At 46.2% G+C, this 12,410-nt stretch overlaps 1 protein-coding gene across 3 annotated transcripts in view; it reads right to left on the bottom strand.

Moving 5' to 3' along the window:
* Positions 1-12,410, bottom strand: part of TLK2 (tousled like kinase 2) — a 178,325-nt gene that overhangs the window by 83,120 nt on the left and 82,795 nt on the right. For all 3 annotated transcript variants that reach the window (XM_088442441.1, XM_088442443.1, XM_088442442.1), the window contains 2 exons: positions 6,364-6,459; positions 5,919-6,011 (listed from right to left, as the gene is read on the bottom strand). In XM_088442441.1, the coding sequence (XP_088298567.1) occupies positions 5,919-6,011; positions 6,364-6,459 (189 nt within the window). The remainder of the gene's footprint in view (positions 1-5,918; positions 6,012-6,363; positions 6,460-12,410) is intronic.

Below are 12,410 nucleotides of genomic sequence, written 5' to 3'. Positions count from 1 at the left end.
GTGCCTGAAAATGTGGGAACACGCTCGTCTTGGCTTCATGGGCGGCAAAACCTGTATTTCTCCTGAAAAGCTATGCAAAGTGGTCACCTGGTCTTAAGTGCACATTTTTGTTAAGTTTTATCAGATTTAGAATGCACACAGATTTGCTAACACAGTTTATAAACCATTTTAAAAGGAGAATTATGGTAAAACTTACCCTTGTTAACTTTCTTTCTTCGAAGTCCATAGGGTCCACAGGGGAGACAATGGGGTGTAGGTGGGACCTGGAGGACCGGACACCATCAGCAAAGCTTTTCAACCCCTGGATGCTCCAGTCCTTCCCGCTATAACCCGCCCACAGCCGGAAGGCAACTCAGGCAGGAGCAGGATAGGAGAGAAGGAATACTGGTACACTGAACAATCACACACTCATACAGAGAAGGAAACAAGTGACCAAGAGAAGAAACCCATAGAAGCCAGGTGCGTCAGCGCGGGTGCCCTGTGGACCCTATGGACTTCGAAGAAAGAGTTAACAAGGGTTGGTTTTACCATAACTCTCCTTTTCTTCTTCAGGGTCCATAGGGCTCCACAGGGGAGACAATGGGGATGTCCCAAAGCAGTTGTTCAAGGGCGGGAATGCTCCTGAGCTGAGAGAAGAACCCTACGTCCGAAGGAAGTATCCTGAGAGGCAAATGTATCAGGCTGGAACCACAATTTCCTGATTTAGGTGGAAACGAGAAACCACCTTGGGAAGGAGTCCGGGCGAGTTCTAAGAATTGCCCTGTCCTGATACAAAGATTAAAAAGGGGGAGCGACATGAAAGCGCCCCTAAATCAGATACCCTACGGGCAGATGCTATAGTCAGAAGAAACAGTCTTCGCAGTGAGCCACTTAACATCCACTGATTCCAGCAGTACAAATGGAGGTTCCATGAAGTGCGTGGAGCACCACTGACAAATCCCATGGAGCCACAGGAGGGACAAAGGGAGGTTGTATACATAAAACACCTTGCTGGAAGGTGTAAATATCCGGTAAAAGGAGCAATTCTGTGCTGGAACCAGATGGACAAAGCAGAGACGTGCACTTTCAGAGATGCTAGGCGGAGGCCTTGATCCAATCCAGCCTGAAGAAAGGCAGGTATTCTAGAAAGCTTAAAAACCTGAGGGTCACAGTTTCTCGGAGCACACCACTGGAAACATGTATGCCATATTCGGTAATAAATTCTGGCTGAGGCTGGTTTACTCTGAACATGGTCTGGACCACAGAGCTGGAAAAATCCCTTAGCCGTTAGGAGGGATGTCTCTAGAGCTAAACCGTTAAAAAAAGACTGGCTAGGTCGGGATGTAGACATGGACCCTGAGACAACAGGTCTATGCGTAGAGGAAGTTGAAGAGGAACGTCAATGGAGAGACTTTGAAGATCAGAGTACCAATGGCGTCTGGGCCAAGCCAGTGTTATGATCAGTACTGTGCTCCCTTCCTGCTGGAACTTTCGAAGAACTCAAGGAAGCAGGGAAATTTGAGGGAAGATTTACGCCAAATGGAAGGTCCACTGCACAGATAATGCGTCCACGAAGGCCGCGTTGGGGTCCCTTGTCCTGGGCTCCATACACTGGGAGTTTCTGGTTGTGTCTTGAGGCCATGAGATCCACATCAGGTAGACCACATTTGTCCACCAGGAGCTAAAAGACTTCTGGATGTAGAGACTACTCCCCTGCATGCACGTCGTGACAGCTGAGGAAATTGAGAACTCCTGGGATGAATACTGCAGAGATGGCTGGGGAGATGGCATTCGGTCCATGTGAGAATGTGCGAGACTTCTGCCATAGCTGTAAGACTGAGTGCCTCCTTGGTGATTGAGGTAGGCCACAGCCGTGGCGTTGTTGAACTGCACTTGTACGAGCCTGCCCTGAAGAATATCCTGAACCAGAGTGAGAGCTCTGTAGATAGCTCGAAGTTCCAGGACGTTCATTGGTAAAACTGCCTCGACTGGGGTCAAGCAGCCCTGAAAGGAGTGCTGGCTGGTCACTGCTCCCCACCCTCAGAGGCTTGTGTCCGTGGTGAGGAGAGCCCAGTCCGGGATCCAAAAGGGGCGACCCTTGTCTAAATGGGATGTCTGTAGTCACAAGGCTGCAGGGGAAGGCCCATCGTCTGGGATCTGAGCAGATAGGATAGCCTGTTCCACCTAAAAGAGAATCAGGTGTTGTAGGGGCCTTGCGTGAAACTGAGTGAACTCCACCCATGTCGAAGGTAGACACCATGGATCCCAAGGTCTGCATTGCAGAGTGAATTGACACTCGGTGACTGGGGAGCAGTCTGAGCACCTGGTGCTGTATTATTGAGATTTTGCCTGCGGTTAGGAAGATTCTCTGAACCAGAGAGTCCAGGAGGGCTCCCAAATGTACCATTCTTTGAGCAGGTGTCAGGGAAGACTTTCCAGTTGATCAGCCAACCGTATGTTTGTAAAAAGGCAATGGTTACCTGCAGATGGCAGTCCAGAATATCTGGGGAGCTGGCCAACAGCAAGAGATCGTCCAAGTATTGCAGTAGTCTGATCCCTGGACGACAAAGATAGGCCACCATAACTGCCATGATCTTGGTATAGACCTGAGGGGTGTTGAGAGGCCAAATGGCAAAGCCGGAAATTGGTAATGCTGCTGTAGTATAGCAAACCGGAGATATTGTTGATGAGAAAGTGATATAGGTACATGTAGGTAAGCGTCTTGAATGTCCAGAGCCACCATAAAATCCCCAGGCTCCATAGCTAGGATAATAGAGGGGAGGGTTTCCATACGAAACCAGGGCACCCTGATAAACTTGTTCAGAGATTTGAGATTGAGAATAGGCCGATGAGACCGGTTGGGCTTCTGAACTAAGAAAAGGGTAGAATAACAGCCCTTGCCTCGTCATGAGGAGGGGAACAGAATTATGACAATGGCTTTTTGGAGCAGCAGGGTCTTGCTTGGGTCTGATCAAGGTCCTGTACAAAAGAACTGCTGGGGGGGGGGGGTCGCTTCAGGAAGGGTAAGGCATATCCATGGGAGACCGCTTCTCTTACCCAGGCATATGATGTGGTCTGACGCCAAAACTGGGCGAAGTGAAGTCAGCCAGGGAGAGGCCTGCTCCATCAGGCTAAAGGCTTGTCCTTAGATTTGGTAGGTGGACGTCTAGTAACACAGGTCTGTTTGGCCTTAGTCGATGCCTTGGAAAGTACTAACCTTTAACTTTTCCTTGAGGACGAAAAGACCGAAAGGATGACACCCGAGGCTTCGCATTATATGCAGAGGGCAGGAACGCCATTTTGGAAGCTGTCAAGGTAGTCACAATTTTGTCCAATTCTGGTCCAAACAGCATATACCCAGAATAAGGCAGAGAGTCCAGAGCCATTTTACAGTCTGAATCTGCCTTCCATGAGCGGAGCCAAACAATACGGCGGGCCACTACAGAAGTGGCAGATGCCTTGGTGGCTAGGAGAGCCGTATCCATAGCTGCTTCACCTAAATAGGAGGCTGCATCTCTAATGCGAGATATGTAGGACAGCTGTTCCCTCGAAGCATCAGGGGGAAATGTTTCTTCTAGGGCCTCTGCCCAACTCTCCATGGCTTTTGCCATCCAGGTCTCATAGCCCTAGCAGGACAGGCAATGGCTCCAGTACAAGAGTATATAGATTTTAGACAAGCTTCCATCCTTCTATCCGTAGTTTCCTTCAAGGAGGTTGACGTATGGCGTATCTAATGCAAGATAAAGACAGCTGTTCCCTCGAAGCATCAGGGGGAAATGTTTCTTCTAGGGCCTCTGCCCAACTCTCCATGGCTTTTGCCATCCAGGTCTCATAGCCCTAGCAGGACAGGCAACGGCTCCAGTACAAGAGTATATAGATTTTAGACAAGCTTCCATCCTTCTATCCGTAGTTTCCTTCAAGGAGGTTGACGTATGGCTAGGTAAGGTAGCATTCTTGACCAGACTAGTTAAATTGGAATCCACTGCTGGGGGAACTTCCCATTTAGTGCAATCAGTAGAGGGAAGAGGGTAAAAAGAACTTAAATGTTTAGGCAGCTGATATGTTTTACTGGGCATATTTCATGCCTCGTGCATGTGATCAGATAGCTGGTCAGAGTGAGTAAAACTACCAATTTGTCGTTTAAAAAGTGGCTGTTTTGCCTTAGGAGCGAGTTATGCCTCTTCTATTTGCAGAATAGCGTTTACAGCTCTCACCAATGCAGGTATATTCAATTTAGAGGGGGGATCTTCGTCTCCCGAGAAAGAGTCAGAGTGAGAGAGGTCTGCGGCTTCTGGCTCCCCAGATGATAATTCAGAATCTAATAGCTGGGTGGACTGGGAAGATAACACAGCATGCTTAGTAGGTTTACTAGGTAAAGGTCTCTCTTTTTGCAGCATTTGCTGAAAAGCTTTAGAGGTATCCGCCAAACTCTGTACTGAGGTAGAGAGTACATCTACCCATGGGGGAGCCAAAGGATTTGTAGGGAGCACCTGCTGTGGCCATCCCATAGGGGGAGCTACCACGGGGACCGCTGGGTGGTCCACAAGTTCTGCCAGCACCTGTGAAAAAGTAGCCCAGGGTGGGTCCTGTGGAAGGACACCGGGGCTGGTGGGCTCGGGGCGTATATAAGTTGCACAAAGACCATCCTGAATGAGGTCCTCGGGAGCTAAGCCTGCTGAGAAAGACTTACAAGACACCAGAGTAGGAGCAGCAGCAGCCTACTATTCTTTCCTTTGCCAGACATAACCACAAGAATAATAAAATACACAATCTGCCATACTACACATACATCTGGGTTGCTCAATGCACTGAGTCACAGTGTAGTGCACAACCGCGCTATATAGTATGTTATAGCCTTTACAAATATAGGGAGATGTGAGGAACAATGAACCCCTATACCCTAGTATGCCAACGTTATAGTAGAATAAAGGGAAAGGTATAAGCTGGACAGCATAGAAAATAGAGTTAACCTGGCCCTTGGGAGAGGTATACAGGGAGACTGGACTCAACGCTCCCAGAGATCTGCTTCCAGAAAATGGCTGCCGTGAGTCTCAGAGGGGGTGGAGGGTGAGGGTGGAGCAGCTCAGGGAACAGCAAGACCGCAGTGGAATGGCGCCCTGAGCTGGGGAGGGGCTGCAGGGAAAGCGCCTTCTCCATTGCTGACATTTAACCACTGGGTCCTCTGGCCTGTAAAATATGCCCTGCGCCAGTGATATATATGCCCTGGTGGTCTAGTGGAGTCCTAGGCAAACCAGTGTCCACATCAGTGCCTCCAGTCTGTCTCCTGAAACCGGAGGCAAGACTGCACAAAGACGCGGGTCCCCGCAAGTGGGGATGCACCTTACCTGTCCCCTTGAGTCCCAGCTGCAGTCTGGGGTCCGGGGAGCCCTGCTAGCTAGTTCCCCCTCAGAGCCCCACCGGGAGTACCTAGCCGAGGGCTGGTGTCACGGCGCTGTGGAGGGGTGATTGAGCAGCAGTGCAGACGTCCAAGGGACTGTCGCGCGCTGCTGCTCAGTAGTAAAATAACTAGAAATGAAAAAAAAATAAAAAAAAATAAGCTAGGGCTGCTTAAAGCAGCCCCACTGTTAAGAATGGTGCCCAGCTCCTGCTGGACACCAACGAAACTTGCCCTCAGGCTGTGGGCGGGGTACAGGGGGAAGGACCGGAGCATCCTGGTATTGAAAAGTTGTCGTTTGTGTCCGATCCTCCATTTCCAACCTACATCCCATTGTCACCCCTTTGGAGCCCTATGGACCCTGAAGAAATAAATTTCAACAAACTACTCTCCAGAGAGTAAAACAGAGCATCATTAACAAATGACAAACTTAACCCTAAATATCCCATACATAAAAATCAGTTATGAATGTGTTTTTCCATAGTACAGAAGAAAAACGAATGCAAAAATTTTACAAATTATATGTTTTATCCTAGAAACTTACCCTTAATAAATCATCTATCCTTCCCTCCTTTTTTTCTAAGTCAGAGTTTTTGCTGTTTTCTAGCGCGGATATTTTATCCATTGTGAGGTCAGACTGGAAAATAAATAAAAGCAAAAAGATAAACATTTAGTCTGCACAATCAGTTTTTAGAGACTACCTCAGTCTCAATAATTAGTTAATATGCAAACATGTGCCCTGGAACTGCCCCCATTACTAAGCAGTGTAACACTATTGACATTTAAACTACATACAATCTTCTGCTCACAGATTTAAACATTTTAGTAGTTGGAATAGCCCTGTGATTCAGTAGTGAAAAGCCACAAATGAAGCAAAGTCTATCCTTTAGTGATTTTAGAACTATCTAAATGCATGAGTGCCTTAAAAAAAAAGATTCTAAGTGAAGATGCTAGTACAAAAGTATCACTCTTAATACAAAATCTCTCACCTGTGTTTGTCTGTGCTGGACGGGAATCTGTTTGATGGGGATGCAGGAATGCTCTAGGCTAACTGGTGTGGAGGAAGGAGGGCTACTTTGTTGACTCTGGAAAATAAAATATGTAGGTTTAAAAAGAAGGCAGCACAGCAGGACACACAAATAATCAGAACGAAAACATAAATTCAAGACTAGGGGGCATATTTACTAAAGTGAGAGCTTTTAGAAATGCAGATGTTGCCCATAGCAACCAGATTCTACTTAACATTTAACCAACACCTTCTAGAAGATAACAACTAGAATCTGATTAGCTACTATAGGCAACATCTCCACTTCTAAAACTCTCACTTTAGTAAAAATACCCGTAGCAGTCAACAGACAAGAGAATGGGAGGTGGACATAACTGGGTAACACCAGTCTTGAAAAAAAAAGAAAATGTAGTAGAAAGAACAGCATGCAACTATAGTTTATGTGACCTTTTCACTGGGATACTGAATTTAAAATTTTGGGAGGAATACAATTTGCTGCCATAGTGCGATAAATTATCGGGTGTTAAGTTATCGCACACTTCGCAACTTTTTGTCCGATAATTTTGCATATTTTAACTATGCACGTTCCCGGTTTCGCTGTCCAATTGTAAAAGTCACGATGCGGCAAACGTGCGATAATTTTATGTGTATTTTGCAGCAATAAGTATAAGAAAAAATGGGGAAAACTGCTTGTACCCAATTATATAGGAAACCAATTTAAAAGTGTATTAATGGCCCCAATAAAAAGTATTTGGGGTTCTTAAAACATGTGATTGCTATTTGCATTTTTTTTTTTATACTTAAATTATAGAAAGCCAGTGCTTTTTTGACAAATAAATGTTTTACTTAAATTGGGGGTGCCTACTTTTAAAGAATGTGTATATTAATATCACCATATGTAGACTAATTCATTCTCTCTCTCTATTTATTAGGGATGTGCAGGCTCGGATTTACTCAGAATTACTTGGATCTCAAAACGGCATTTTATTGGCTATTGCCTATCATGTGTTTTGGATAGCCAATATAATAAATCCGAACTTGCTGTAAAGTCGCGATAAGAACCGAGTAAATCCGAGCCTGCACATCCCTAATATGGATGACTATATCAAGCGCAGAACTAGCTTGGTTGGTCCATTAGCATTTGAATACAGATTTAGCTTGCCCTCCTACTCTCGGTGTTCACAGATAGGATACCTAACACAATAAGGTTTAGAACTAACCCCCCCACAAAAGTCTACTTCCTCTTGAAGCCTCTCCTCACAGGTGATGGGGAAAAATAGCATCCCACACTCCCATACAGGCACTCACTCTGCTACAGCGAGACCAGCACAAGGATGGGCCTAAATATACCAGGAGAAATTATCTAACTATATAGAATCATACAAATGGATTATTGTGAAGTTAAATGATTGTTTAAAAATGTAGTGATTTGTACAGTAGTTTATATGTGTAAGTCTATAATGCTTGGGGTTGGCATACAGTAGATGTTGTAGTGTGCTCTAGTCTATGTATACTTTTTGTATTTGTAAAGAATAGTGTTTTGTGGGCAGCATGCAGGAAAGGAATTCATAGTGGAATCTTTGTTTGCATACGCAGCAAGGTTATCAAGCTGTAACGCTTTGGTCAAGAGTGATGGTTATTCTGTGAAACAGTAGTATGGTGGTTTGTGAATAAACAGCAAAATATGCTGTTTATTGTGAAGTTCTGTAGTGGTCAATTATAGCTTAAATAGGCTTGTTATAGTGAATACCATGTGGAATGAAAGCTGCAGTTTGTTAATATGGCCGATTCCCCCCCCCCCATTAAACCATGTGCTTGGAACAATAGTATATAGCCTGGGATGCATAGGGATGTGTTATATTCTTGTGGTTTAGCTGTAATATGGTGTGGTTAGAATTAAGATGGAACAGTTTGATAGTTTATAGCTTCTGAGATATTATAAATATAATGGAATCTGTAGAATGCGTATATTTCAGTTTGATGTCAGTTGGTGATCGTGGTTTGTTGAAGGAGAATGGCGACTTTCCCTTTGGTGATAGGGCTTTGAACCATGTGCTTGATTCAATAAAGGTTGTGAATTACTAATATTGTGATCATAGTTATAATCCTAGATTTTAATTGGTGTAAATCGATTTGTATAGTGCAAATAGGTTTGTTATAGTTATTATAATTATGATCATTGATGGATATCAGTGTAGTAGGATGATTTATAGAGATATAGCCTCATGGGAGTTTTCTCACATTCAAAATGGAGTTTATCATTGAAAAATGAGGCTTGGAACAAAGTAATTCCATGCGGTCTCCCATCTCCCTGCAAGTCTGTATACACCCACAACCCCTTAAGTGTTATTTAGATGAATGCGCCCCACCAGTCATCTATAGATACCGCAGATACTGTATTGCAAAAAATTTGAGTTATGGTAAAACTTACCTTTGCTAACTCTCTTTCTTAGAAATCAATAGGGTCCACAGGGAGACCATAGGGCGTAGGGGGTGGATGAGGACAACGGGCACCACGCAGTTAAAGCTTTAGCTCCCAGGATGCATCGGTCCATCCCCCTATACCCCACCCCCTGAGCCAGAGGCACTTCAGTTCATGACAAGCCAAAGGCCGGAGGAGAAGAGAGAAGGAAGACTGGTACACACAAGAATCACACTCTCACAGAGAAGGAGACGGGAAAATGGTGACCAGAAACATAGCCCATATGAAGTCAGTTGCGTTAGGACGGGTGCCCTGTGGACCCTATGGACTTCGAAGAAAGAGTTAACAAAGGTAAGTTTTACCATAACTCATTTTCTTCTTCAGGGTCCATAGGGCTCCACAGGGAGACTTTGTGGATGTCCCAAAGCAGTCCTTTAAGGGTGGGGACATTCCTGCGCAGAGAGGAGCATCCGACACCCAGAGGAAGCATCCTGAGAGGCGAAGGTATCAAAGGCATAGAACCTCAGAAAAGGTATGGACAGAGGACCACGTGGTCGCCGTACAAAGCTATTTAGCTGAGGCGCCACAGAGAGCTGCCCACGAAGGACCCACCGGGACGGTACAGGAAGGCCTGCCTGCGTCTAAGCCTGTGAGATAGTCATGCGAAGCTATCTAGCCAATGTTTGTTTGTTGGCTTGCCATTTCTTCTTGTGAAATCCATATAGCACAAATAAGGAGTCTGATTTCCGAAGTGAACTGGAACGGTCCACATATATCTTGAGGGCACGGACCACATCCAAGGAGGCCTCACCTGCCGGGAGGTCTGGTGATTGAAAGGCAGGGACTACACTTTCCTCATTAATGTGGAAACTAGTAACAACTTTAGGAAGGAAACCAGGGCAAGTCCGAAAAACAGCTCTATCCTGGTGGAGTATTAGAAAAGTGGAGCGATAAGAGAGCGCACCTAAATCTGACACTCTTTTGGCGGACTCTATAGCCAGAAGAAAAAGTCTACGCCTTTAGCCACTTGAGTTCCACAGAATCCAGGGGTACGAATGGAGGACATTAGAGGGCACGAAGAACGACCGACAAATCCCAAGGAGCCACTGGAGGGACAAGGTTGAATCTGGAGGAAACCCTAGATGAAGGTGTGGGTATCCGGTAGTGGAGCAAGTCTACGCAGGAACCAAAGACGGTCAGAGCAGAGATAAGCACGTTCAGTGAGGCCAGGCGGAGTCCAAGGTTCAATCCGGCTTGAAGGAAGGCCAGGATTCTAGAAATTCAAAAAACCTGGGGGTCATAGCTTCTGGTACGACACCATTGGAAATATGTATGCCACACTCTGTCTATGCGTTCTAAGCATAGTTTTGACTACAGAGCTAGAGAACCCTTTGGACCTCAGGAGGGATGTCTGAAGAGCCACGTCGTCAAAGACAGATGACCCAGGTCCGGGTAAAGGCAAGTACCCTGAGACAAAAGGTCTGGTCATTGAGACAGCAGGAACGGAGTGTCGATGGAGAGACTCTGAAGATCTGAGTACCAATGACGTCTGGGACAAGCTGGAGCCACCAGCAGGACAGTGCCTCCATCTTGTTTGAACTTCCGAAGAACTCGAGGAAGAAGGGAGACTGGAGGGAATAGGTACGCAAACTGGAAGGTCCACTTCACTGAAAGCGCATCTACAAAGGTTGCCTCTGCATTTCTTGTTCTGGACAAGTACACTGGTAGCCTGTGATTGTGCCGGGAGGCCATGAGGTCTACCTCTGGGAGGACCCATCTGTTCACTAGGAGTTGAACCTCTTGGTGAAGAGGCCATTCCCCGGGATGCACATCGTGATGGCTGAGGAAGTCTGCTTCCCAACTAGGAACTCCTGGAATGAATACTGCAGAGATGGCTGGGAGGTGACCCTCAGCCCATGTCAGAATGCGTGACACTTCTGTCACTGCTGCGAGTGTCTCCTTCATTGATTGATGTAAGCCACTAATGTGGCATTGTCGGACTGAACCTGTACAGGTTTTCCGTGAAGTATGTACTGGGCCAGTTTGAAGGCCCTCTAAATAGCTCAAAGTTCCAACATGTTGATTGGCAGGGCTGATTCGACCGATGTCGAACGGCCATAAAAGGAGTGCGGACCAGTCACTGCGCCCCAACCCCAGAGACTGGTGTCCGTTGTTAGGATTACCCAGTCCAGGGATCCAAAAGGGGCGACCCTTGGTTAGATGAGATGTCTGTAGCCACCAAAATAGAGACAGACGCACCACCTAGGCTTTGATCTGTTGGGTTAACCCATTCCATCTGGAGAGGATTAGCCTTTGCAAAGGCCAGGAATGGAACTGAGCATATTCCACCATGTCGAGGTGGACACCATGGATCCCAGAACCTGCATTGCTGAGTGAATTGACACTCGGCGACTGTGGAGACATCTGCGCACTCGTAGTAGAAGTGTGGAGATCTTGCCTGATGTCAGAAAGATGCTCTGATCCTGAGAATCCAGCAGGGCTCCCAGATGAATCATTCTCTATGAGTGATTCAGAGAGGACTTTTTCCAGTTGATTAACCATCCGTGCTTGTGAAGTAAAGCAATGGTTAGCTGTAGATGGCTTTGAAGCACCTCTGGGGATCCTGCTAAGAGCAGGAGGTCATCCAGATATGGTAGCAGTTGGATACCCTGACCACATACGTGGGCCACCATGATAGCCATAATTTTGGTAAACACCCATGGAGCTATGGACAGTCCAAAGGGCATAGCCAGAAATTGGAAGTTTTGCTGTAGTATAGCAAACCAGAGATAATCGCTGATGAGTGGGCGCTATAGGTACATGTAGGTAAGAGTCCTGAATATCCAGAGATACCATAAAGTCCCCAGGCTCCATAGCTAGGATGATGGAGCGTAGAGTTTCCATCCTGAACCTAGGCACCCTTAGAAATTTGTTCAGGGATTTGAGGTTGAGGATAGGCAGATGAGACCCATTCAGCTTCTGAACCAGAAAGAGTAGAATAATAACCAGTCCCTCACTGAGATAATGGGACTGGCACAATTACTCCTGTTTGCATCAAGGACTGTATACAGTCTTTGATGCTGCCAACGTGGTTACAATCTTGTCAAGGTCTGGGCCAAACAAGATCTCCCCATTATAGGGTAATCCTTCAAGGCCTTTCTTGGAATCCGTATCTGCCTTCCATGAGTGCAGCCACAAGGTACGGCGGGCAGACACAGCCGTGGCCGAAACTCTAGAGGTTAGGAGACTGACATCCAATGTTGCTTGCATCTCGAATGTGAGCAACAAAAAACATCTGATCCCTAGAAGCTTCTGAGGGAAAAAAAGAGTCTGCATCAAGCCCAGCTTTCTAAAGCTTTAGCCACCCATGCAATAGCCATGGTTGGACGGGAAACCGCCCCTGAGAGAGAGTATATCGATTTCAGGCAAGTTTCCACCTTCCTATCCGTAGGATCCTTCAAGGAAGTAACTGTAGGAATAGGCAACGTATTGCTTTTAATTAAACACGTAACATGGGTTTCAACCGCACGGAGTGTTTCCCATTTTGCACAATGAGCCACAGGAAAAGGGTAACATGAGGTCAGATGTTTTTGTGGTTGAAACCTCTT

The sequence above is a fragment of the Taudactylus pleione genome, unplaced genomic scaffold, assembly GCF_031769625.1.
Source record: "Taudactylus pleione unplaced genomic scaffold, aTauple2 ptg000018l, whole genome shotgun sequence".
Classification (NCBI taxonomy): Eukaryota; Metazoa; Chordata; class Amphibia; order Anura; family Myobatrachidae; genus Taudactylus; species Taudactylus pleione.
This window is presented reverse-complemented; position numbering and strand designations above follow the sequence as displayed.